Source organism: Theropithecus gelada, chromosome 13, assembly GCF_003255815.1.
Source record: "Theropithecus gelada isolate Dixy chromosome 13, Tgel_1.0, whole genome shotgun sequence".
Classification (NCBI taxonomy): domain Eukaryota; kingdom Metazoa; phylum Chordata; class Mammalia; order Primates; family Cercopithecidae; genus Theropithecus; species Theropithecus gelada.
Window position 1 is genome coordinate 63,224,051 of NC_037681.1, and position 24,259 is coordinate 63,248,309.

Consider the following 24,259-nt stretch of genomic DNA (forward strand, 5'->3'; position numbering starts at 1 on the left):
ATAGCCTGTCTTCAAGCTCACTAATTCTTTCTTCTGCTTGATCAATTCATTAAGAGACTCAGATGTGTTCTTCAGTATGTCAATTGCATTTTTCGCTCCAGAATTTCTGCTTGATTCTTTTTAATTATTTCAATCTCTTTCTTAATTTTATCTGATGGGATTCTTTTAAATTATTTCAACATCTTTCTTAATTTTATTCTATTATTGAATTCTGTTGTGCCTCCTCAAAACAGCTATTTTGAATTCTCTGTCTGAAAGGACACATATCTCTGTCTCTCTGGGATTGGTCACTGGTGTCTTATTTTGTTTGTTTGGTGAGGTCACGTTTTCATGGGTGGTCTTGATGTTTGTGGATATACTTCAGTGTCTGGGCATTGAAGAGTTAGGTATTTGTTGTAGTCTTCACAGTTTGGGCTTGTTCATCCCCATCCTTCTTGAGAAGGCTTTCCAACTATTAGAAGGGATTTGGGTGTTGCGATCTAAGTCTTTGGTCATTGCAGCCACACCTGCATTAGGGGGCACCTCCAGCCCAGTGATGCTGTGTCTCTTGCCTTCGTTGTCTTGGGTAAGATCTGGGAGAATTCCCTGGATTACTAAGTGGAGACTCTTCTTTTACTTTCACTCAAACAAATGGACACTCTGTCTCTGTGCTGAGCTGCCTGGAGCTGGAGAAAGGATGATGACACAAGCACCTCTGTGGCCACTATCACTGGGACTGCTCTGTGTCAGACCTGAAGCCAATACAGCACTGGGGCTCACTCAAGGCCTATGGTGATCACTGCCTGGCTACCACCTGTGTTCACTCAAGGCCCAAGGACTCTCCAATCAGCAGGTGGCAAATCCAGCCAGACGTCTTCCCTTCAGGGCAGTGAGTTCACTGTGGCCCCAAGTAGGTCCAGAGATGCCAACTGGGAGCCAGGGCCTGGAGTCAGGAACCTTAGGAATCTACCTGGTGTTCTACCCCAGTGGGCCAAGCTGATACCCAAGTTGTAAAACAAAGTCTTCTTATTCCTCTCTCTCTTTTCATCAAGCAGAAAGAGTCTCTCCTCATAGCCATCCAGCTGGGAATGTTCTGGGTCACATCTGAAGCCAGCATGTCTCTGAGTCTCATCCAAGCACACAGCAAGTACTGCCTGGATACCACTGCTGATTATTCAGGGCCCAAGGGCTTTTTAGTCAGCAGCTGGTGAATTCTGCCAGGACTAGGTCCTTCCCTTCAAGGCAGTGGATTTTCTTCCTGCTTGGAGTGTGTTTTCAAATGTCATCTGGGAGACAGGGCCTAGAATGGGGGCCTCATGGCTGTGCCTGGTGCCCCATACTACTGTGGCTGAGCCAGTATCCAAGTTGCAAGAGAAAGTCCTCTTCACTCTATCCTTTTTTCTCCTAAGCAGGAGGAAGGAGTCTCTGTAAGAGCTGCGAGCTGTGCTCCCTGAGGTTGGGGGAAGTGTGGTGCAAGCATTCCCTTAACAGCCCTGGCTGGTATCTTACTAGATGGTATGCTCCCCAAGTCCACTGGCTCCAAAACCAGCACAGCACCAGGATTTGCCCAGGAATTGCAGTCCCTGTGGCCTAGACTGCCTTTCAAGTTTATTTAGGAACCCAGAGCACTGTAACCCACAGTGGAAGGGCTTGCCAGAAGTCAGGTTCCGACTGCTGGGATGAGCTATTCCCCTCTGGCTAGGGCTGGCCTAAATGCTCCTTCTGTGGGTACTGGCTGAGTTCTGCCTCGTATTGCTTTCCACTGTGTCAGGGCAGCACTGAGTTCCAATGCAAAGCTTCACAATCACTGTCTTCTCCCTCCCTCTTCCCTTCCCTCTTCAGTGCCTGTTTTCTTAATATGATGTTAAAATCAGGTACTGTGATCACTTACCTGATTTTTGGCTCTTATGAAGGTGCGTTTTTGTGTAGTTCTTCAATTTGGTGTTCCTTCAGCAGGGACAATTGCTGAAGGCTTCTGTTTGATCATCTTGTTCTACCTCCCTCTTTTCATGTACTTTATATCACTTGATTTTCCAAACACTTTATGAGGTAAATGTTACAACCTACATTTTAGGAGTGGAAAAAGTAGAAGCTCAAGAAGGTTAAAGAATTTGCCCAAAGTCACATTGCTAGAAAGTAGCAGAGATGGGATCTAAACTCCAAATGTAGTGTTTTTTCCACTAGATGAATACTCACTGCCATGTCACTGCACTCCAGCCTGGATGACGAAGCAGGACTCTATCTTGAATGAATGAATGAAGGAATGAATCCATTCATTCATCCATCTGTTCATCCATCCCAGAATGGATGATAGATGTTGTGCTAGCAGACATGAAAACAACATTCATCTCCTTGTACATCTCCATCAGAGCTCTTGGGTGACCAGGTGCCTTGTTAATGAGCAGCCATATTTTGATTTTTTTTCCTAAGCAGTAAGTCTCAACAGCAAGGTTAAAATATTCAGTAAACCGTGCTGTAAACAGAGGTGCTATCATTTAGGCTTTGTTGTTCTATTTATAAAGCATAGGCAGAATAGATTAAGCATAATTCTTAAGGGCTGTATGATTTTTGGAATAGTAAATGAGCACTGGCTTCAACTTATAAAGTCATCAACTGCATTAGCCTCTAACGAGAGAGTCACCAGGTCCTTTGAAGCTTTGAAGGCATTGGCTTCTCCTCTCTAGCTATGAAAGTCCTAGATGGCATCTTCTTCCAGTATAAGGCTGTTTTGTCTACATTGAAAATCTGTTGTTTAGCGTAGCTGCCTTCATCAGTGATCTTAGCTAGATCTGGATAACTTGCTGCAGCTTGTACATCAGCACTTGGCTGCTTTACTTGCACTTTTATGTTTATGGTGATGGCTTTTTTCCTTAAACCCCATGTACCAACCTCTGCTAGCTTCAAACTTTTTTTCTCCAGCTTCCTCACCTCTCTCAGTCTTCATAGAATTGAAGCAAGTTAGGGTCCTGCTCTGGATTAGGCTTTGGGTTAAGGGAATGTTGTTCCTGGTTTGATCTTCTATTCAGGCCACTTTCTCCTTATCAGCAGTAAGATTGTTTCACTTTGGTATCATTAATGTGTTCACTGGAGTAGCACTCTTAATTTCCTTCAAGAACTTTTCCAAGTTGCATTCACCACTTGGTTAACTGTTTGGTGCAAGAGGCCTGGCTTGCAACCTCTCTTGGCTTTCAATACGCCTTCCTCATGAAGGCTCATCATTTCTGGCTTTTGATTTAAAATGAGAGATGTGCGACCCTTCTTTTCACTTGAACACTTACAAGCCATTGTAGGGTTATTTATTGGCCTAATTTCAATATTGTTGTGTCTCAGAGAATAGAGATGCTCAAAGAGAGGGAAAAAGACAGGGAAAGGACAGTCGCTGGAGCAGTCAGAGGACACACAGCATTTACTTTTTTATTTAAAAAACGTTTTTTCACGCAGGCGCGGTGGCTCAAGCCTGTAATCCCAGCACTTTGGGAGGCGGAGACGGGCGGATCACAAGGTCAGGAGATCGAGACCATCCTGGCTAACCCAATGAAACCCCAACTCCACTAAAAAAATACAAAAAACTAGCCGGCGAGGTGGCGGGCACCTGTAGTCCCAGCTACTCGGGAGGCTGAGGCAGGAGAATGGCGTAAACCCAGGAGGCGGAGCTTGCAGTGAGCTGAGATCCAGCCACTGCACTCCAGCCTGGGCAACAGAGCGAGACTCTGTCTCAAAAAAAAAAAAAAAAAGTTTTTTCAGAGCTCCCCTCAAGAAAGCACACACACATTTATTGATTAAGTTTACTATCTTACATGGGCGTGGCTTGTGGCCCAAAACAATTATAATAGTGACATCAAAGATCAGTGATTACAGATCAACATAACAGACATAATAAAGAAGAAGCTTGAAGTATTGTAAGAATTACCAAAATGTGACACAGAGACATTAAGTGAGCATGTGCTGTTGGAAAAATGGTATCAGTAGACTTGTTCAATGCAGAGTTGCCACAAAGCTTCAATTTTTAAAAAAGCACAGAATCTGTAAAGCTCAATAAAGCAAAGCTTAATAAAACTACATATTCCTGTACATAGGAGATGTTCATATTTTCTTTATATAGGAAATGGGTATGTTTGTGAATGTATAGAGAAATACAGTGGGGTATTTTTCTTTGCTCAGACCATAAAGCCATCACTTTCTTTCTTTCTCTTTTTTTTGATGTGGAGACTCGCCCTGTTTCCCAGGCTGGAGTGCAGTGGTGCGATCTCAGCTCACTGCAACCTTTGCCTCCTGTTTCAAGCGATTCTCCTGCCTCAGCCTCCAGAGTAGCTGGGATTACAGGCATCCGTCACCACACCCAGCTAATTTTTGTATTTTTAGTAGAGATGGCCTTTCACCATGTTGGCCAGGTGTGTCTCAAATTCCTGACCTTAGGTGATCTGCCCGCCTGAGCCTCCCAAAGTGCTAGGATTACAGGCATGAGTCACCGTGCCTGGCTGAAGCCATCACTTTTTAATAAAACCCCTTCACCGTCATTTTCTGCCTGTGTAAAGCTCGTCTGCCGATATACCAAATATGAAAGTTGGGACGTATAGGAACTATATTTTTATGGAAGTTGGGGCATAGGGGCTATATTATTAATGTTAGAGAGAGAAAGGAAAAAAAGAAAGAAGATAAAATTCACAGAACCACCTAAAGGTGAAATATATTTAAATCGAATTATATCCCTTCCCAGCATAGTCTCTGACTCATAGGAGGTATTCATCAAGTGTTAAGATTCTATCTCTGCCTTAAAGAATAGCTTCTATTAAAGTTTTATTTGGAAAATTTCTAAGATATCAACCATTTTTATAGTCCTGAGAGCTGTATATAAATAATATTTCAGAAACTTCCTTATAACTATATTTATTTCTTACCTAAAAGTATGATTTTCAAAATGTGACTTATGGATTTGCTTGAAGGTAGATGGTTATGTTCCAATGGATATTTGTACATTAGAGGGCCCCAGTATCTATAAAGAGGAACTGCCCTTGGATTAAGTTATTTTGAGGAGCATTAAAGGCAGGAGTTTAGGTTTATAGGAAAGACCTCACTTAGCTCCCTGTGGGCTCCTCTATCAGAGACCCTATAGTAGAGGAGATAGAACATCCTGACCTTGAGACAGTAGAATCTTATTCAGAGTGAAGGCTGAATCAGAAAGAATCCTGGAGAGAAGAAAGGCGGATGGGCTGTACAGGCCTCTCATCCTCTCCTGACCCTTAAGAAGATGCCCTTGGTTCTTCCCACAGTGACAGCTACTTGAGCTTTGTTCAGTCTGCAGATCTTCCATTCCAATGCACAGGGACAAGGCAACTGCCTGCTATCTCAGTCTTTATCAGATGGGGACCTTGAGAAAGACTTCTTCTGAAGTGATAGAGACCATTGGTTGGAGGTGTTCTTAACCTTTTTCCAAGATGACATAGATTTTGGTTCCAGGGGTACTGAAGCAGGACTCAGCATGTCAGCAACAGGCTCAGAAGAGAGGTGAGTTTTCAGTGTGACAGAGTCAAGGCATCGGAGCCAAGGAAAGTGATGAATTGTACAATAAAGCCCTTCTGAATTTGCTGTCCTCTGGCTTATTTCCCCTAGGGCACGTGAGTACACTATAGATCTGTTTATATTTCTTATTTATTTTCTGCATTGAGTATACCATTTTTGAGACTTCCATGAAGAGGGTATCTAATGTAGATGCCTCTGTAAGTACAATATTATGATCTGGAGTGTGAAGATTGTCCTTTTGACGACTTGAGTCTGAAATCAGTGATTCAACAATTCTAACTGTTGGCATCCCAACCCTGGGAAATGGGTGGTGGTGAGAGCCATTGTACCAGTGAGTGAGCTCTGAGAATGCATCTGCTGTCTTCACAAATTCCAATAAAAATAGACTGCCAGGGACAGCTGATGGTACTCTTAGGCATGCTTAGGCCCAGGCTGCCTTCTGTCAAAAACTCATGCCATTTCAAAAGACTGCAGTTTTTAAAAAATCTTTTAAAACATTATCTCTGGAAGAACTCAAGTGTCCCTAGACTAACCTCTGCTCTCCTTGTCTCAAAGGGTAGTGTCATAACCTGGTTAAATATATTTTTAAAACCTTTAAGATTCAAAAAAATATTTCATAAAGGACTATTATGCCCCCAGGGTTACTGAATGGGAAGCAATATAGCAGAGTACCTTATGTATTGAGAGGATTTGGGGACTATTGAAGCATTGTCTGAGGGCAGCAGACGATCTCTCCACCTCTGAAGCCATGAGGAAGACAGATCCAATTGCATTAGGCATAAGTAGTCAACAACTTGGTGTTTTAGAATATTCTAGAAGGATGCCAAATTAGCCACCCCTGGGACCATTCCTGGGTTTACTCATATCACAGCTTCTCCCAGAGAGTACTTCTATCATGTCTCTGAGGGAAGCACTAGTGTGTGACTCCCTAAGAGGCTTAGACTTGAGACCCTCTCAGCAGTATGGAGGTCCTAGAAGAGTGACAGCAGTCCATGGTTCACTGCCTCCTCAATAATTGTCTCTGTTTACCTGCAGGTAAACTAACTAACCTGACCCTCTGTTCCCCTTCCCCCATTCTCAGTGACCCATAGAAGGTGACCTCTGAGAAGGAAAGTGTAGCTCTGACTTGAGAGCTAGGTCTCACATGTTTTGGGAGGAGGAGTAGAGGTTTGCGAAAAGAAAGGGAAGGAGACAGCAGAGGGAAGGGATTAGGTATCTGAGAAGAGGATTTGACTTAGAAGAGGTTTGACTCATCCATCAAAAGAGCGGGCACAACTGTCTGAGAAAGCCATTGGGATATCAGTACGGTAATGTCTCTTGACACCCTAGGGAAGTAAAGAACAATCCCAGAAACCGATTGATTTAGGCATCCCCCTGAGCAATCTGTTCAGGTCCTCTTGAAGAAGTGAGGAGAAGCCTTGTGAATCTGCAGAGCCCCCAGGGCAATGGAAATGGAAGAATTTGTCACAGTCTAGTTGATTTGGAAACCTCCACTGGGTTCATTTAAAGCTTCTCAGCCCTGCTCACTGTTATTTTATTTCACTGTTTTCTCTTTTCCCTTTCAAATGACTGAGCACTCTTTAAGCTCAGAAAACATCTGAGTTATAATCTATGCATTTTCCTCTATCAGCCAGATATTTATTTTTATCAGCAACTATTTACATATAAGTGAATATGAAAAGTGATGACATATAAATGAGTATGAAAAGTGATTAATGTGAAACCAAGGTGCAGACTTGAAGTTAACTTTGTTAGATGGAGATTCTCAAAGAAGAGACCTAAGAAGACCCTTTCTGTAATGTACTGATTCCAGCTTAACTGAGTGAGCCCCTCTAGGACAGCCAGTGAGCAAGACCAAGAGTAAGTGTTTGGGAAAATAGGGCTGACCACATTTAAGTCATCTGGGACTGAACATTCAGCAGGAAAAAAAGGGTAGGATATTGTTTGGACCTCCTGGACTGGCCCTCTGATTTTCTTATTGTTTCTCTCTAGCCTATCATCTCTGTCTTTTTATTCTACTTTCTAGGAGACTTTCTCAACCTTTTTTAAAAATAGTTTTTAAAATTTATTTTTACAGAGATGGAGGTAGGGGATCTCGCTGTGTTGCCCAAGCTGGTCTCGATTTCCGAGACTTAAGCCATTCTCCTACCTTGGCCTCCCAAAGTACTGGGATTACAGACGTGAGCCACTGCACCCAGCTGAGAATTTCTTAACTTTATATGCCAATCAGATGTATCTGTTTATCCCTTTAGTTTGTCAACTTTTGCTTCAGGTATTGAAAAATTCTGTTATTGGGTATATTTATATTTAGGATTTTTATGTCCTTTTGAAATGGTCCTCTTTATCTCTGTTAATACTCCTTGTCTTGAAATCTTTGTCTGATTTTAATATGGTGACACCAGTTTTCTCTATTTTTCCGTGGCTTTTAGGTTTTTTAACAAACTTTTTTCTGGTTTTATTAAACTTGAAATAGAATGATTCTTACAGCATCTCTAAAGCCAGCAGATGTTGTTAGAGCACAGATTTTTAAAAATCCTATTAAGGGGAAAAACACACTCAGAGCAGTTGCTTATTTTCTGTCCTCTCACTGAACAACAGTTGACACAGAAGACTTCTGTGACCAAATGTGTGGGGATTTTCCCCCACACACCAAGCAAGCAATCAGTTTTGCAGCAGACATAAGCTAGGTGTCCTCCAATTCAATTCTGACACTGTCTACCTAGAGAGTGTCAGAACCTATAGACTGAGGGCTCCTCCAGTTCCATAAGGCTGCCACCTGACTTCCAGTGCCGGTCACAAGCCCCAGGCTGTTTTTCCTGTGATTCTGACTGGCTGGCTACAAATCAGGAATTCTACAACCCCCTCCTTGGGTTCAATTAATGTGCTAGAGTAGATCCTAGAACAGGAGAAACATGTTTACCCATCTATTATGAAGGATATTATGACAAATACAGACGCAGAGATGCATAGGGCAAGGCATGTGAGAAGAGGTATGCACCTTCCATGCCCTCTCCAGGCACGCCACCCTCCCAGAATCTCCATACATTCAGCTCTCCAGCAGCTCTCCAAACTCTGCCCACTTGGGCCTTTTATGGAGACTTCATTGGGTAGACACGATTAACAACCATGTAGAAATGCGATTGGACAAAAATGGTATGATCTAATACAAATGGACTGAGGGGGGACACGCAGCAAGCCTTGTCTGTTCAGGTTCTTCTTTTTTTTTTTTTTTTTTTTTTTTTGAGATGGAGTCTCACTCTCTCACCTAGGCTGGAGTGCAGTGGCATGATCTCAGGTGACTGCAACCTCTGTCTCCCGGGTTCAAGCAATTCTCCTGTCAGCCTCCCGTGTAGCTAGGACCACAGGTGCATGCCACCATGCCCAGCTAATTTTTGTATTTTTAGTAGAGACGGGATCTCACCGTGTTGGCCAGGCTGGTCTGAAACTCCTGACCTCAGGTGATCTGCCTGCGTCAGCCTCCCAAAGGGCTGGGATTACAGGCATGAGCCACTGCACCTGGCCTTCTATTCAAATTCTTCTTGACCTCTCTGCATAGCATTCCTTCCTCTGGGGGGCAGGATCCCTTCTGAAATGAGGGTCTTTTGGCCAACATAAGACAAGGTAGGTCAGAGCTCCAAGACAGAAAGGCACAGGGGTGGGGGTGTGGAAGACTAGCATATGTTTTTGGTTTCTAAGGTCTGCCTTGGGGAGAAAAAGGAACAGGTGAAAGGGGGCAGGAGAAGGTCAGGGAGAGAGATTCTGCTTTCTGAGGCCTGCTCTTGAAGCTCTGAGGGGCCCCAACAGTCTAACAAGCACAAGGGAAATTCCTGACTGATAACTCCCATAGTGCTTGTTACACTGTTGGGGCACTTAAAGCCTCAAGAGCAGGCCTCAGAAAACAGAATCTCTCTCTTTGACCAACATGTAACCAGTTATTATGTAACTCCCACAGAGCTTGTTTATATCCTACCTACAAAGCCATTTTTCATTACCATTTTAATAGCTTTATTAAGATATCATTGTCATTTGGTAAACTGTATATTATTAAAATAAACAATTTAATAAGTTTTGAAATATATACAGCAGGAAACCATCACCACAATCAAAATAATAAGCTTAATCATCACCCCCAACAGTTTTCTTGCACCCCATTATAATCCTTCCACCTGCCCTCCCCATCTCCCCCACCTCACCCCCAGGTGACCACTGATGTGTTTTTTGCCACTATAGGTTCATTTACATTTTCTAGAATTAGGTTTTGTTTTGTTTTGTTTTGTTGAGACGGAGTCTCCCTCTGTCACCAGGCTGGAGTGAAGTGGCGCGATCTCGGCTCACTGAAAACTCTGCCTCCCAGGTTCAAGCGATTCCCCAGCCTCGGCCTCTCGAGCATCTGGGACTACAGGCATGTGCCACCACACCCAGTTAATTTTTTTTTTTTTTTTTTTGTATTTTAGTAGAGACAAGGTTTCACCGTATTGACCAGGATGGTCTCCACCTCCTGACCTCGTGATCTACCTGCCTTGGTCTCCCAAAGTGCTGGGATTACAGGCGTGAGCCACCGTGCCTGGCCTGTTTTCTAGAATTATATATAAATGCAGTCATACAGTGTGTACTCTGTCATTTTGGATGATTTTTAGAGTTCTGTCATCAGGTTGACTGATTACTTCTTCTACAGTATCAAAGCTGCTATTAGTCCCATCCAACACATTTTTCATTTTAGATTTTGTATTTTTCAGTTTTCAGATTTCCATTTAGTTATTTTATACTTCTAAAATTCCCTACCTTGTCACCTGTTATGCCTATCTTTTTCTATAGATTCTTTAGCATATTTATAGTAAATATTTTAAGTCCATAGCTACGAATTCTAACATCTGAATTATCCATTAATCTAGGGACTGTTTTTTCTTTTGATTATGGGTTGCATTTTCTTGTTTCTCATGTCTAATCTGTTTTTTGTTTTTTTGTTTTTTTTTTAAATTGAGACAGAGTTTCATTCTTGTTGCCCAGGCTGGAGTGCACTAGCGCAATCTCAGCTCACTGCAGCCTCTGCCTCCCAGGTTCAAGCGATTTTCCAGCCTTGCCTCCTGAGTAGCTGGGATTACAGGCATGCGCCACCATGCCTGGCTAATTTTGTGCTTTTAGTAGAGATGGGGTCTCACCATGTTGGCCAGGCTGGTCTCGAACTCTTGACCTCAGGTGATCCACCCACCTCGGCCTCCCAAAGTGCTGGGATTACAGGCATGAGCCACTGCACTTGGCTATGTCCAATCATTTTTAAATGCATACTGGGTCAGTGTGAATGATGAGTTATAAAGACTCAGGATTCTGTTATTTTCCTTTGCAGAGTGGTAAATTTTGTTGTAGAAAGGACTTACATTGGAGGTTTGGTTTAAAGCTTTATTAAGCCTCACCTATTTCAATTTTGTCCTTATTCCCATGGGATTTCAGTGGAAAGACCAAGTTGTTTACCAGGCTCCTTTAACTTCACAGAATTTGAACTCCAAATTCTGTCTTTGCAGCACTGGACAGCTCCTGAAGTCACTGCTCAGCTCTTTGAGCCTTCTAGCTGATGTTTTCCATTGGACTGGGAATCTCACCCTGTACTTGCATAGTTCAGAAATAAGCAAATAATGTGAGGGGAGTTTGTATGTAGATTTGAGGGCTCCCCCTTCTGTGTCTCCTTCCTCTGTAAGATCTCTTCCCTCAGTTTCCAGCTGTATTGGCTGCTTGAAACTCTGACTTCTGGTTCCTCAGCCCAGTAGACTGCAGCTTTCTGCCTGAAATATATTCACCTCATACTGCATGAACGTGCTCACAGGCAAAGATACTTAAGAGTGGCTCTCACCTTGTCTCACTTTTTCTTACCTTGTCTCACTTTTTTCTAGGTTCATAGCCCCTCCAATTTTTACCTGATTTTGGTTGCTCTCTAGTACTTTCAAACAGTTGTTCTTTTTTAAAAAATTTATTGTATTGTATTTTTGAGACAGAGTCTCGCTCTGTCACCCGTGCTGGAGTGCAGTGGCATGATCTCGGCTCACTGCAACCTCCGCCTCCTGGGTTCAAACAATTCTCCTGCCTCAGCCTCCCAAGTAGCTAGAATTTTGGGTGGCCATCACCATGCCTGGCTGATTTTTGTATTTTTAGTAGAAACCGGGTTTCGTCGTGTTAGCCAGGCTGGTCTTGAACTCCTGACCTCAAGTGATCCTCCCACCTCAACCTCCCAAAGTGCTGGGATTACAGGCATGAGTCACCACACCTGGCCTCAAACAGTTGTTCTTTATATTTTGTCCAGAGTTTATCACTGTTACTGGCTGGAGAATTAGGCAAATTAGCCTACCATGATAGGAAGCAGAACTCCTCAATCCTTCTATGTGTTTCCCCCTCCTGTTTCTCTCAGATAAGAAAAAATAACATACTATTTATGTTTCATAGATACATATCTTTCACAGATCTTTTCTTCTCTGAGGATATTAATGATAGTGGCTTTTTATTTTTATTTTATTTATTTATTTATTTATTTTGAGATGGAGTCTCACTCTGTCACCAGGTTGGAGCGCAGTGGCACAATCTTGGCTCACTGCAACCTCTGCCTCCTGGGTTCAAGTGATTCCCCGGCCTCAGCCTCCTGAGTAGCTGGGATTACAGGCACGTGCCACCACGCCTAGCTAATTTTTGTATTTTTAGTAGAGACGGGGTTTCACTATGTTGACCAGGCTGGTCTTGATCTCTTGACCTCGTGGTCTGCCTGCCTTGGCCTCCCAAAGTGCTGGGATTACAGGCGTGAGCCACCGCACCCGGCCGTGTTTTTTGTTTTTTAAGTTTTCTTCTCTATTTCTTCTCTCTGTTTCTTCCAATTTGTATTTTTCTGTTGATTATTTGTTATTTGGTCTCTAACACTTGTGTTAGAGGGTTTGTTTTTTTTTTTCTTTTCCCCTGGTGACCTTTGTTGTCAAATAATGTTTATAAGTAGGAGACTAAAAATCAGAGTGAAACCTCTGTGCCTGTTCTTGGCAGAACCTGTAGTGCAGTTCACTGTAGGGTGATCAGGTTGGCCTGGTGTTTGGACCATAATTGTCAGTTTCTTTAGGTATTTTATCGTAGGCTTGTCAGATTCCCCAGAGAGGTTTCTTCCTATCTGTTCCCCAGAGGATAAAGGTTTGTTACTGCATTCTGAGAGCTTCATGGGAAGAAGGCTGGAGGCTCACCATTCAGTGGATATAGGTTCACTTGATCTCTCTATGTTAGAGTTGTAGCCTTGTCCTTAGCTGTGCATGGTACCTAGTGCCCCCTAGGCCTGAAACTTGTTTTTGTCCTCTTCAGAGAATAAATGTCCCGACTGGTGGGATATAACCAGTTGCCTGGTGGTGTGGAGTCGACAGAGCTTCTTGCGATCCAGCTGCTTCTCAAAGAGCCTTTAACTCCTCTTCCTTGCTTCAGTCCCCTCCCCCACTTCCAGAGGTACCCGGTATCATTTCATGAGCCCTTTGGGGTTCTCTGGACAAATTGGGTCCTCAGCCTGCCACACTGAAACTTCAAGTCTGTCTGTCTTGAGTGCATAGTCTGTTTTCACTCATTTATCTGCTTTCTAGCCTCTAAAATTCTGATGATGGTTTCTTCTCTGATTTTCAGAAGGGAAGGAAACTAACTCAGAAGGCAGCAACTAGCTGGCTAGGCTGTTTTCATTGGACTGGTTGATTCAAGTGCAGAATCTCCAAGTCCATGGACTTCAAGTACTTCTGAGTAGTCAAACCATTAGGGAAAATTTTGCAAAAAAAACCCAAAAAAACCAAATAAGTGCCTGTCAGTCAGGGTGAGTACATACCACAGTGGCAAATATAGGTTAACACATTTGAGAATAAATAAACAAAAAGAGAAACGATTTGGGCTACATCATGGTCTAGGAAGGAGACTGAGAATTAATACAGACCTTTCCTGGGGCTCTCTGCCTGTGCTACTGTGCTGAGTCTCTGTATCTGGCTCTTGTTCCTGCTTCAAGGAAATGCAGAGGATCTGGGGAAGCTCTGAGCAGAGGAGAGTGAAGTGATAACCTTATAAGGGCAGGTGGTGAGTACTGGGATTTTTCAGCCTAGAATACAGAGAGGTGGCCTGTCTCAACTGAAAACTGTGGCCACGGTGGAGAAGGCAGATTGGAGCCTGGGCACCAGAACCTGAGATGCTAGGAGAAGAGGGTTGTCTCTGAAACTGCAGCAGGCAAGATTGGCACAAATAAAAACACAATTTTCCATGGCGGGCTAGAAACTTGGGAAACTATTAAAAGCAGCTCTTTTGATAGGTGATTTAATTCCATAAGGGTTTAGACAGATGAATGACAGAGCTCCTGCTCCGCTAAATACAAAAAGAGAGAGTAGCTCCTAGGAGACGCTGACACATACATAACCTTCCATTTAGACACTGAGGAGGTCAGGATGCTCTTACTGGGCTGTTAGCAGAACACTAGGCTGGATGGAGAATGAGCAGCTTGGTGTAGTAGGAAAAACTTGACCCATATTAAGATATAAAGTCAAACCTTGACTCCTCAGCTTACTATGACCTTGAGCAAGTTCTTAACGTCTCTGACACTCCCAAGATTCTGCTGAAGGTTAAATAAGACAGTTACATAACCTACAGTGTGTTCAATAAAGCAAGGTTAGCCTGATTCCTAAACTGAATTTATCTGGGCCTTTATTTAACACATATTTGCTGAGCTCATATCAAATACCAAGTTGGGTACATATATCTTCCCTATCCTAGAAAAGCTCATGAAGTGAAAGCACAGCTCTGCTCCATCCTGCAGCCCCTTCCTCGGCATGCCCTGAGGCTGTGAAGGTGAGCATTGCTGGGTCATTTCCTGGCTGCAGGGTGATGTGCCTGGGGCAGAGAATATCTGAGCATCTTACCTCTTCTCAGCAAACAACCCCTCCTAGCCACTTTCCTAATAACTAAGTAAAAGCTTTCACAACTTTCTGAGTAATACAACACGGTGGTGATGTGGTTTGCAGGCCACTTCTGCTTTTTCATTTACTTGTTTCTACTGTAGTCTCCAGATGGTCAGAGTTGAAGTGGAGGGGGTGGGAGTGAGGGGCATAGGAATAGTTCCTGACACTGTAGGAGAGTGAGGTTCACTCCCCTCCTACAAGAAATGTGTTCATAGCCTCTGGGTGCCCACATCATTATGATTAATTATGATGAGCTCAGATGAGATCGTGCCTCCTCCCAGCCAACTCTGTTCCCCATTCCTTAGTATCCGTCAGGGAAGTTCCATGAGTCTCTTCTCTTGCCTGGTGTACTGTAGCACCTTTCCAGTGACCACTAAACCCGCCTATTCAAAACCTAGCTTTTAAGATCTTTCCATCCTTCAGTATCAATTATATATTTTATTGGCTTTAATTAAACTTTCCCTTTGATCCAGCGTTAAACTACGTTGTGAGCCTTTTTTTTTTTTTTTTTTTTTTTCCAGACAGGGTCTTGCTCTGTCACCTGGGCTGGAGTGCAGTGGTACGATCACAGCGCACTGCAGCCTTGGCTTTGTGAGCTCAAGCATTCCTCCCACCTCAGCCTCCAGAGTAGCTGGGACTACTGGTCAGTAGCTGACCTCCTGAGTAGCTGGCATGCACCACCACACCCAGCTAATTTTTCATTTTTATTTTTGTAGAGACAGAGTGTTGCTATGTTGTCCAGACTGTCTTGAACTTCTGGCCTCAAGCCATCCACTCGGCCTCCCAAAGTGCTGGGATTATGGGTGTGAGCCACCATACCTGGCCTAGTCATGAGATTTTCTTTGACCTACTGCTAAACCTCCTTTCCCTGAAGGTTGTGATGTTGGGAGGGCTGAGTCCATCCTCCCTTTCATCTTGCCTCCACCATCAGGACTTGTTTAACCTTCACCCTGTTTCTTCCCTTTTCTAGAACTCACGTGCTGTGTGTCAGACTGAGCTTTCCCTGATTCATTCTACAATCCAAGACTTGCTGCACTGTCCTGCTGATGTTCACAGTCGTGCCTGGGAAGGAGGCAGCCCCACTCCCAGTACATTTCAGTGGGAGACCTCTGCGTGCATCCATGGAGACGCAATGGGGCGGGGAAGGAACTGTGGGAGTGCACGTTCCAAATCCTGTGTCTCCACGTGTGGATCAGCAGCACTTCGCTTTCTTGTCAGAGACCTCGCTGTTACAGAGTGAGACCTGCTGAGAAGTGAGGGGCTGAGGGAACCCCTCCACCTCCTCCCTTCTGCAGCACCCTGCGCCCCTCCCAGCAACAGCGGTCACTTGGCAGTGGGGCTGCTGCGAGCTCAGAGCTGCTGTCACCCTGCATGTGTCCGCTCAGCTCGGTCTTATGCTGTATAGTTACTAAATATGTACAGGAGGGCCATGGCATCTTTCTGAGTGGATTTTTCTTAAGAAATGTGCCAGTGTTTATGAGGTTCATGGTATTTCCCTGTCCTTGCCGTTACCGTCACTCAGCTTTTTCTCCATAGGCTTCATACTTTTTTTTTTTTTTGAAATGGGGGAATCTGCTGTTTGCCCCCGGCATTCCTATATGTGACCCTCCCTCCTACTCGTCCAAGGAACAGAGTTGCCTGAGGTTCTGACAAAAGATAAGCCTGTAAACTCATCATCTGTGTTTTGTAGTTGGAGAGAAGCTGGTGTTCTGCCCAGCTCTGCTTGGTCCCAGACAGCTCCAGCAAGAGCAGGTGTTAAAAGTGCCAAGCATGTGTATCACTGTGACGAGCCGTTTGCTTACTGCCCTGTTCCCTTGCAGCCACACCAGCTGATGAAGAACTGCTGCCAGGTGGGTCCTTCAGCAGGCCACAAATGACCTAGTTTCATTTTAAGCAGACAGACTCTGTTTGGCCCAGGGGCGTGGAGTGAGAGAACTGTGTTTGTGGGTATGAGTCTGTATGGCCAACCCCATGACCCCACCCCTCTAGCCCAACATCCTGTGAGCACATGTGACCTAGGCCCCAGGGACCTGTCTGTTCCTCTGGCTTGGGCTCTTGGCGTTTCCCACCTGCCCTCGGTACCAGCCCTTGGTGGCATCACAGTTGGCCACTCAGCTGCTCTGTGCTGGCAACTGCAAGGATAGGAACAGCTCAGTGCCCGATGAACTCCCTGGGCAGATGTGAGGCTGGCAACTCCCCTGCCCTCTGTTTGTAGGCATAGGCCATGGGGCACAGGGTCACAGTCCCATGAAAGACAACTGGAGTCTGACCTCCCAGCCATCTATGGGGTGACTGGGAGACAGCTGGATAGCAGGTATGAGAGGCCCAGATAGCCAACTTGTTGCAAGACAGAGTGGCTACAATTGAATTGACCCCCTGGGAAGAACGAGGTAACACAGTAAGGGTAATGATGCTCTAGATGTCTGTGTCCTCGGAGGCTGGGCTCCGCTTGGCAGAGAGAGCGTGGTGTGTGAGGTGGAGGGCGGTTTTGCAGACATCTCAGCTGCTTTTCTGAGGAGGAGTTGGTTCTCATCTCAGGCTTCTGCAAGGGCGATCATGGGATGTTTCTACCACCACCCACTCTTGGAGCTGTACTGGGTCTTGGCTTGGGGCCCCGAGGGTGGGGCCTGTGTCAGAAGCGTTTGGTGAGATAGGTGGAGGTGGCAGGCAGGTGTTCTCAGGGTTCCCACTGACGGGTCCCTTCACCAGAGACCTGGGAGGAGGTCTTTGCTCTCCAAGTGCCGCACCATGTGGGATGTTTCTTCCCTAAAGAAAAAGACACAGGAAAGTTGTCTGTCTGTGCCCTGCTCTGGATTTATTGTTGTACTTGGACTCAGAAAGGGAAATGCTTCCCTCACCCTTTCACTTTCTTTCTGAACCCCTGTTAAGTGATGACTGCAGATTCTGGAAACAATTAACTACCCATGACTCAGCTGCCAGCTTCATTTTCTCTGCCTTTTGGGAGAGGCCCTCTCACCCAGGCCCAAGAGATTTGGAGACAGGAGTCAGGCCAGGTCTGAAGCAGGAGAAGGGAGGCCCCTCCTGTCTACCCAGTTGAAATTTGGCTTTGGGAAAAGCACAGCTTGTTCGAGCTACATGTGCCAAGCAGGCTTTTCCTTCCTCTTGTAAGTAAAGTTCATGGTTCTGCAGTCCCATCATCCTAGGAGGGTTATATTGACTGAGATTCAAGCTCCCCCTTTGTCTCTGGAAACTGCCCCCTGGTTCTGACAGACTCCCCCAGGCAGTGGAGGAAGGATGCTAAGGCACCTCTAGTCCGTGCCTTTGCTGTGGGAAGCATTTGGTGCTGAGAGGGTTTCCCAACCACCCCGTCCCTTTCTGGGGCCACGGTGTCGCTGCTGTGTGTCAGTGGCATGTCACTGTGGTTCAGTGAGCACATGGGTGGACGTGCAGAGACTGTCTGCTCAGCCCCCAGCAGACATGCCCCTGGGGTGAGGACACAGGCTCTGCAGGGCATCTCCCCCTCTGGCTCAGTCATCGCCTGCCCACCCTTCACTTCTTAAAGGTGCACAAGAGAGGAGGGCCGGCTGGAGGGTGTTGTCGGAAGGTTTCAGCCTGTCCTTCACAATTCCCCTTGTGCACAGCTCAGTTTCCATCGCTCAGGGCCCACCCAGGAAAATGGATTTCAAATGGTGGTTTTCATCCAGAGATTTGTTTAACACAAAACAAGAAAAGCTGAGAGGCAAAACAGGGGAGTGAGGGGCAACCCAGAGGTGGGAACAGCAACAGCAAGCTGCCCCCATCCTGAAACTGGCTGGGCACCATGGGAGGACGCGTCACCAGAGCCTGGGGCCAAGGCCACTGGGGGACCTGCCATACCGCGGACCTGTCTGGTGGGAGCTGGAGCCTTGAGAAGCCATGGTTCTTGTCAGAAACATTTCCCCAGGCAGAGAGAGGGGGCCCCGGCCTCTCCCCTCCTCTTGGCCTCCAGAATCCTGTAAGTGCCTCACAATAGTGAAGCCCAGTTGGAAGCAGCTGCCCTGGGAGCCTGGGACAGGCAACCCACCAGGTCAGTCCCCTGCCACTCAGAGCAGAGCAGAACAGCGGGCTGAGGGCAAGCAGGTGGGGCTGTGCGTGGCCTCGGTGCACTCGGTGTCATGTCTGAGCCTGGTGTTCATGCCCCACTGCTGTCCTAAGTCCCTGGCGAGGGGAGGCGGAGGAGCTGCCCCGTGGGTGTTTGGAGATTCTGTTTTACTCTGCCATGGAGGAAACGGTTTTGGGGAGGGAGGCGGAAGCCTTTATTCTTTACTGTTGTCCCTGTTTTCCTTTGGGGGAATTTACCCAGTTAGCAGCCCCTCCTCACCATTCCCCCCAGGAAGGCCATGTCCCAGTTTTCTGTCCACCCCTCCTGTTCCTCTGCACCATGTCTCTGATTTTCCCTGCCACGGAAGCTAACCCAGAGCACACACCCATGCTCATGAGTGTTTCCCCAGGATAATTCGTTCTGAGCATGATACCGCAGTGTGGACTGTCTGTCTGTAAGAAGATGCCATCTACTAACTAATTTGTATTGTGTTTCCAATAAATTCCTGGAAATTTTGCCTGGTTTTACGCTGTTCTTTACTAGGATGGTGACTCAGGTGTAAGACTGTGTGTGTGTACCCCTAGGCCCAGCATCAGGTGGTCCTTGTTTCAGAACCTTGAGCTCCCAGGGCCCCCGGGAGGTAACAGGCCAGGCCAGTTGGTCTGCTGTGCCCCGGCTGCACTGAGACTCTCAGATGCCTTTCCCCAGGGTCTGCATCTTCTTCTGCTGTCTCATAAGCCACATCCTAGGGACATGGAAGTTTCACGAGGCCAGGTCATCCCAGTAGAAGGCCTTTGATCCTGTGCCCCCAGGCCTGGAGGTATGAGGTGCAATAGGCAGCCTTTTTCTTGTGAACTACCCTGCAGTGTGACTCGTGCCCTGCTGTGGCCAGTGCTGGGTTGTGCGGCTGGGTGCTGGGGTGTTCGGGTGGTGCGCTGAGGAAGGCTACTGTGCCCCAGCAGAGGGTTTGCTCTTTGGCTGGCTGGCTGTGTAGACTGTCTCAGCTGCTGTGCCAAGGTCATTATGGGGGTGAGGGGGTGAAGCTTGGCTCCCTTGGGACCCCTCCAGCCTGTGTTTGTGAAGTACATATATTTGTGTCTCTTGTTTACTGGGCTTTCTGAAGTATTTTCTTAAAAGGAGACACTAAGCTTATTTTTTTTTTTTTTTGAGACGGAGTCTCGCTCTGTAGCCCAGGCTGGAGTGCAGTGGCCGGATCTCAGCTCACTGCAAGCTCCGCCTCCCGGGTTCACGCCATTCTCCGGCCTCAGCCTCCCGAGTAGCTGGGACTACAGGCGCCTGCCACCTCGCCCGGCTAGTTTTTTGTATTTCTTAGTAGAAACGGGGTTTCACTGTGTTAGCCAGGATGGTCTCGATCTCCTGACCTGGTGATCCGCCCGTCTCGGCCTCCCAAAGTGCTGGGATTACAGGCTTGAGCCACCGCGCCCGGCGCTTATTTTTTTCTTTTTCTTTTTCTTTTTTTCAGACATGGTCTTGCTCTGTCTCCCAGACTGGAGTGCAGTGGTGTGATCTCAACTCACTGCAACCTCCTCCACCTTCTGGGTTTAAGCGATTCTCGTGTCTCAGCCTCCCAAGTAACTGGGGCTATAGGCGCACGCCACCATGCCCGGCTAATTTTTGTATTTTTAGTGGAGATGGGGGTTTCACCATGTTGGCCAGGCTGGTCTCGAACTCCTGACCTCAGGTGATTTGCCCTCCTTGGCCTCCCAAAGTGCTGGGATTACAGGCATGAGCCACTGCGCCTGGCCTTCTTAGTGTTTGTTTGTTTGGTTGGTTGTTTAATTAAGGCTTTTAATGCAAAATCAAATATCACCTCCCTTTTTCTGGAAGCTCCTCTGTAGCTTGGAGTGTTGCATGCCATACCTCCCAAGGGGGCTGACCTTAAGCTCCATACCAGGACTGGGTTTTTACCATCAGCCTTCCTAGGAGGTTTCTTCTGCCCCTCCTTGGATAAGTTTTACCCTTGGTTTCTTCTGATTCTGCTCCTGGGTGTAGAGGTTGCTGGAGGAACCACACCACCTATTCACGACCTCACAGCTTAACTCATCAGGGTGCTCAACTCACCAGGCCCCTTTGATCCACTTGCTTAGTGACCCTTTTCTATGTTCTTTGGGAGCTTGTTTTCTTCTTTCCAGAACCAACTCTTCCAATCCTTTGCCACTTTTTAAGCTCTTATCCCCTGAGAGCTACAGCTTCTAAGAATCCCTTCAGCTTTATTCCCTCTGTCCCAAGACCTACTGAAATAGTGCCATTGCTCCAGCTCAAGGAGGCAGCCTTCTATCTTCTGGGGACAGACCCTCCTGCCACCCATGAGCTGGATTCATCCTTCCGCCCCCTTAGGGCCTTGCAATAGTGTCCTGACTCAGGCCAGACTGCCACTTACTAGCTGGATGACCTTGGGCAAATTATTCAACCTCTTTGTGCCTCAGTGTTTCCATCTGTAAAATTGGATAATAATGCAATCTCCTTCATCAGGACTAAAAAAATTAGTAAGTATAAAATGCTTAGAAGAAGGCCTGGTACATACCAGTCCCCAACATCATTCCCCTCCTCCCCAATATTTTTCTTTTCTCCCTTCTCCTCCTGTATTTAAAATCTCTTCATCCAATCCACCAAATAACAGAACAGTCAAACCACCAAAACATCTGTCCTCTGCTTAGTTTCATCTAAAGCTATTATCTTCTCTCCTTTTACTGGCACATTTGTTGAAAGGGGAAGAGTTGTCTCCATTACTTCAAATCTCATTAATTCCTCAACCCATTATAGCACTTTATGGCTTCCATTCTGCCCCCACCCCCATCCACTCACTGAAATTGCTCTCAATAAAGTCATATTTAACGACCTTCTAATTGTTAAATCCAGTGCTATTCTTAAGTCATCCTCTTTGAGCTTTCTTGAGCATTTGAAACTGTTGTAGCCATATGAATTTTCTTCCTTCGTTAACACTGATCCCTTTATTCTCTACCCAAAGCAATGCTAAGTAACATGCAGATGTCACTCATCGTCGTTTTTCAGATTTTTTTTTTACAAAGATAATTTCAGATCTAGTAGTAAGTCACCTGTGTGCCCCTTCCCATTTTCCTCCATCTCAGAAGTAAGTACTCTCTTTAATTTAGTGTTTATCGGCCGGGCGCGGTGGCTCAAGCCTGTAATCCCAGCACTTTGGGAGGCCGAGACGGGCGGATCACGAGGTAAGGAGATCGAGACCATCCTGGCTAACACGGTGAAACCCCGTCTCTACTAAAAAAAAAAAAATACAAAAAACTAGCTGGGCGAGGTGGCGGGCGCCTGTAGTCCCAGCTACTCGGGAGGCTGAGGCAGGAGAATGGCATAAACCCGGGAGGCGGAGCTTGCAGTGAGCTGAGATCCGGCCACTGTACTCCAGCCTGGGCGACAGAGCGAGACTCCGTCTCAAAAAAAAAAAAAAAAAAAAATTTAGTGTTTATCATCCCATACATGATTTTATACCATTAATGCATATGTATGAATCCATAAATGATAGAGAACATGTTTTGCATATGATTAAATTTCATACAATGACAACCTATCACTTTTTGAAAAGCTTTTAAAAAACAGACCCAGACAGTGCATTGTTAATCCAGGTTGTCCATCCAGTGTTAATTGACCAGACAGTATCAGACATGGACACTGGTTTTCAGATCAACTCTCTTTAATATGTAATTAGGAAACACTTTTGAAAATGCTCTGTTCCTGCATGATGCTCTGTTCTTGCAGGAGGCACTTTGCAGACTGTCTGGGTATTTTATGTTTGGCTTTTACCTTCATAAAAGATGGCTTGATTCTGTTCTTTTTAGTGGGCAGTCTCTTTACTTGGGTGAAGATTGCCTTGACTTCTTTTCTTCTGCAGTCCTGTTTTTTTTCCTGCTTAAAGGTTTTTTGTGTGTTTGTTTGTTTTCTGAGCATTTCACTGGGTTTTCCTACATGCTTCCCTTACTTGCAGGGATTTTTTAAAGGATGGTTCTTGATTCTCTTCATTCTCAACAGATGACCACATTCTTTCCCAGAGCCCTGGTGAGTGAAAGATCCTTGCTCCTATCTCCAGTCCGAAGGGTGCTACTGTACATGTTTGCCTGGGTGTCTTCCAAGCCCCTACAACTTGTTTTACCTCCAAACCTGCTCCACCACCTGCATTCTCAGTGTGTCACCCACACAGCCTCCCCATCTGGACCCTCTGTGGTCTCTGCTGCTGCTTTTCTTCAGGCCTTTGCTTGGAATACAGACATTTCCTACATAGGTCATCTCCCACGTCCCCTACTCTCATGTTATTGCCAAGAGTAACTGAAGAAAATGCAAACCAATCATCATCTTCCACTTAACACCCCTCTCCTGCCATACTGTCTGCAGGATCAACCCAGACTCCCGGGCTTGGCACCAGGGCCCTTCTGGGTCTGGTCCTCTCCCTTTCCTGCCTGTCCTCTAGCTCTGTGGTAGGCCTCCTCCTCTCTTGCCTCAGTGATCTCCTCCCCACGCCCCTGCACACTGAGTCTTCTCACAGCTGCATGCCCTGGCCATGCTTTTCCAGTACCAGGGATGCCTTTCTCTTCTCTCCTTCCTCATCCTCTAAGATCCAGCTTATGTGCATCACTTACCTGACAGCCCAGGCAGAGTCAGCTCTTCAAGCCTCTGCTCTCAGGGTGCATCACCACCTAAAAGACCCTGACCTTCCCTGGGTTGCATTGCACTGGTTCCATTTGCAGGTCCGTCTCTCCCCGGCTTAGCCTGGGAGGCTCAAGGTGAGAGTACAATTGTCTGCTTTTGTAGCTTAGTGTCTGGCCCATGGCAGGTGCCCAGTAAACACTGGCAAGTTAGTGACTGCTGGCCTGTGACCCAGCCCTGCCTGCTTGCCCGTCACCCAGCCCTGCCTGCTTGCCCCCCTGCTCAGGAGTCCCTGGAGGAATGTAATGCATGCCATCTGATCCTCTCTTAGCGTGGCAGTTTATGTTAGGAGAAAGAACAGAAAAAAAGGTGGAAGACGCTGCCCAAAATTCACACTGGATAGTGCAGCCTGTCCCTGAGACCAAAATGCCATTTAGAACCCAAATGTAGGAAATGGGGTCTCAGCCTGTCCCCAGCTCCCGTTATACCACCACGGGTACTACTACATCTCTAGGAAACCCTGCACTTAAACACAGTTTTCTTTCTCTTCCCACTCCTCTTCCTTCTGCCCTCCCTGCTCCACATAACTGCCTTCCTCACCAAGTGCTCTGGGCATATAGTTACTCCCATCCCCAGCCCCTGGAGCTGGGCAAGGGCCAGGATCACTATTCCTATTCACAGATGGAGAACTAAGTCCAGAGAAGGGTACGGTGGGCTGCGGCCATGGTTAGGACCAGGGAGTCAGTCCTACCTCCATATGGGGGCAGCCTGAAGCCTGCTTCATGAGGGAGCACCCAGTCCCCTTTACAGAAGGCCTTGCAAAGGATGGAGAGGCGGGGAAGGGTGGCGTGCCCCAACATCAGCAGAGGAGCAGTCCTCAGGGTCAAGATGGGGGGCAAGGAGAATCCAGGGCAGGTTAGGAGTGCGGGCCTGAACCCTGTGACCAGCATCTACCCAGGAACTCCTCAAGGGCGGCCTCTGCTCCCTCCCTTGATGGGAAAAGACAGGACTACAGACATGCCTGTGAACCATGGGAGTATCTGCCCATTTCCCTTCCATCAGGTCATGAAGAAGTGAGTGCAGGTGCTGGGGGAGGTGGGAGGACTTGAGGGAGGAGTTGGTAGGAGAAGGGTCCAGGGAAGAGGAG

At 46.4% G+C, this 24,259-nt stretch overlaps 1 protein-coding gene across 4 annotated transcripts in view; it reads left to right on the forward strand.

Annotated features, from left to right (window-relative positions):
• MTA3 (metastasis associated 1 family member 3) overlaps positions 1 to 18,994 on the forward strand; it is a 188,817-nt gene extending 169,823 nt beyond the window's left edge. For 2 of the 4 annotated variants that reach the window (XM_025354259.1, XM_025354257.1), the window contains exon 17: positions 15,406 to 18,994. In XM_025354259.1, the coding sequence (XP_025210044.1) occupies positions 15,406 to 15,431 (26 nt within the window). In that variant the 3' untranslated portion in view covers positions 15,432 to 18,994. The remainder of the gene's footprint in view (positions 1 to 15,405) is intronic. The other 2 variants (XM_025354258.1, XM_025354260.1) reach the window with 1 other exon arrangement.
• The last annotated feature ends 5,265 nt before the right edge of the window (positions 18,995 to 24,259 follow it).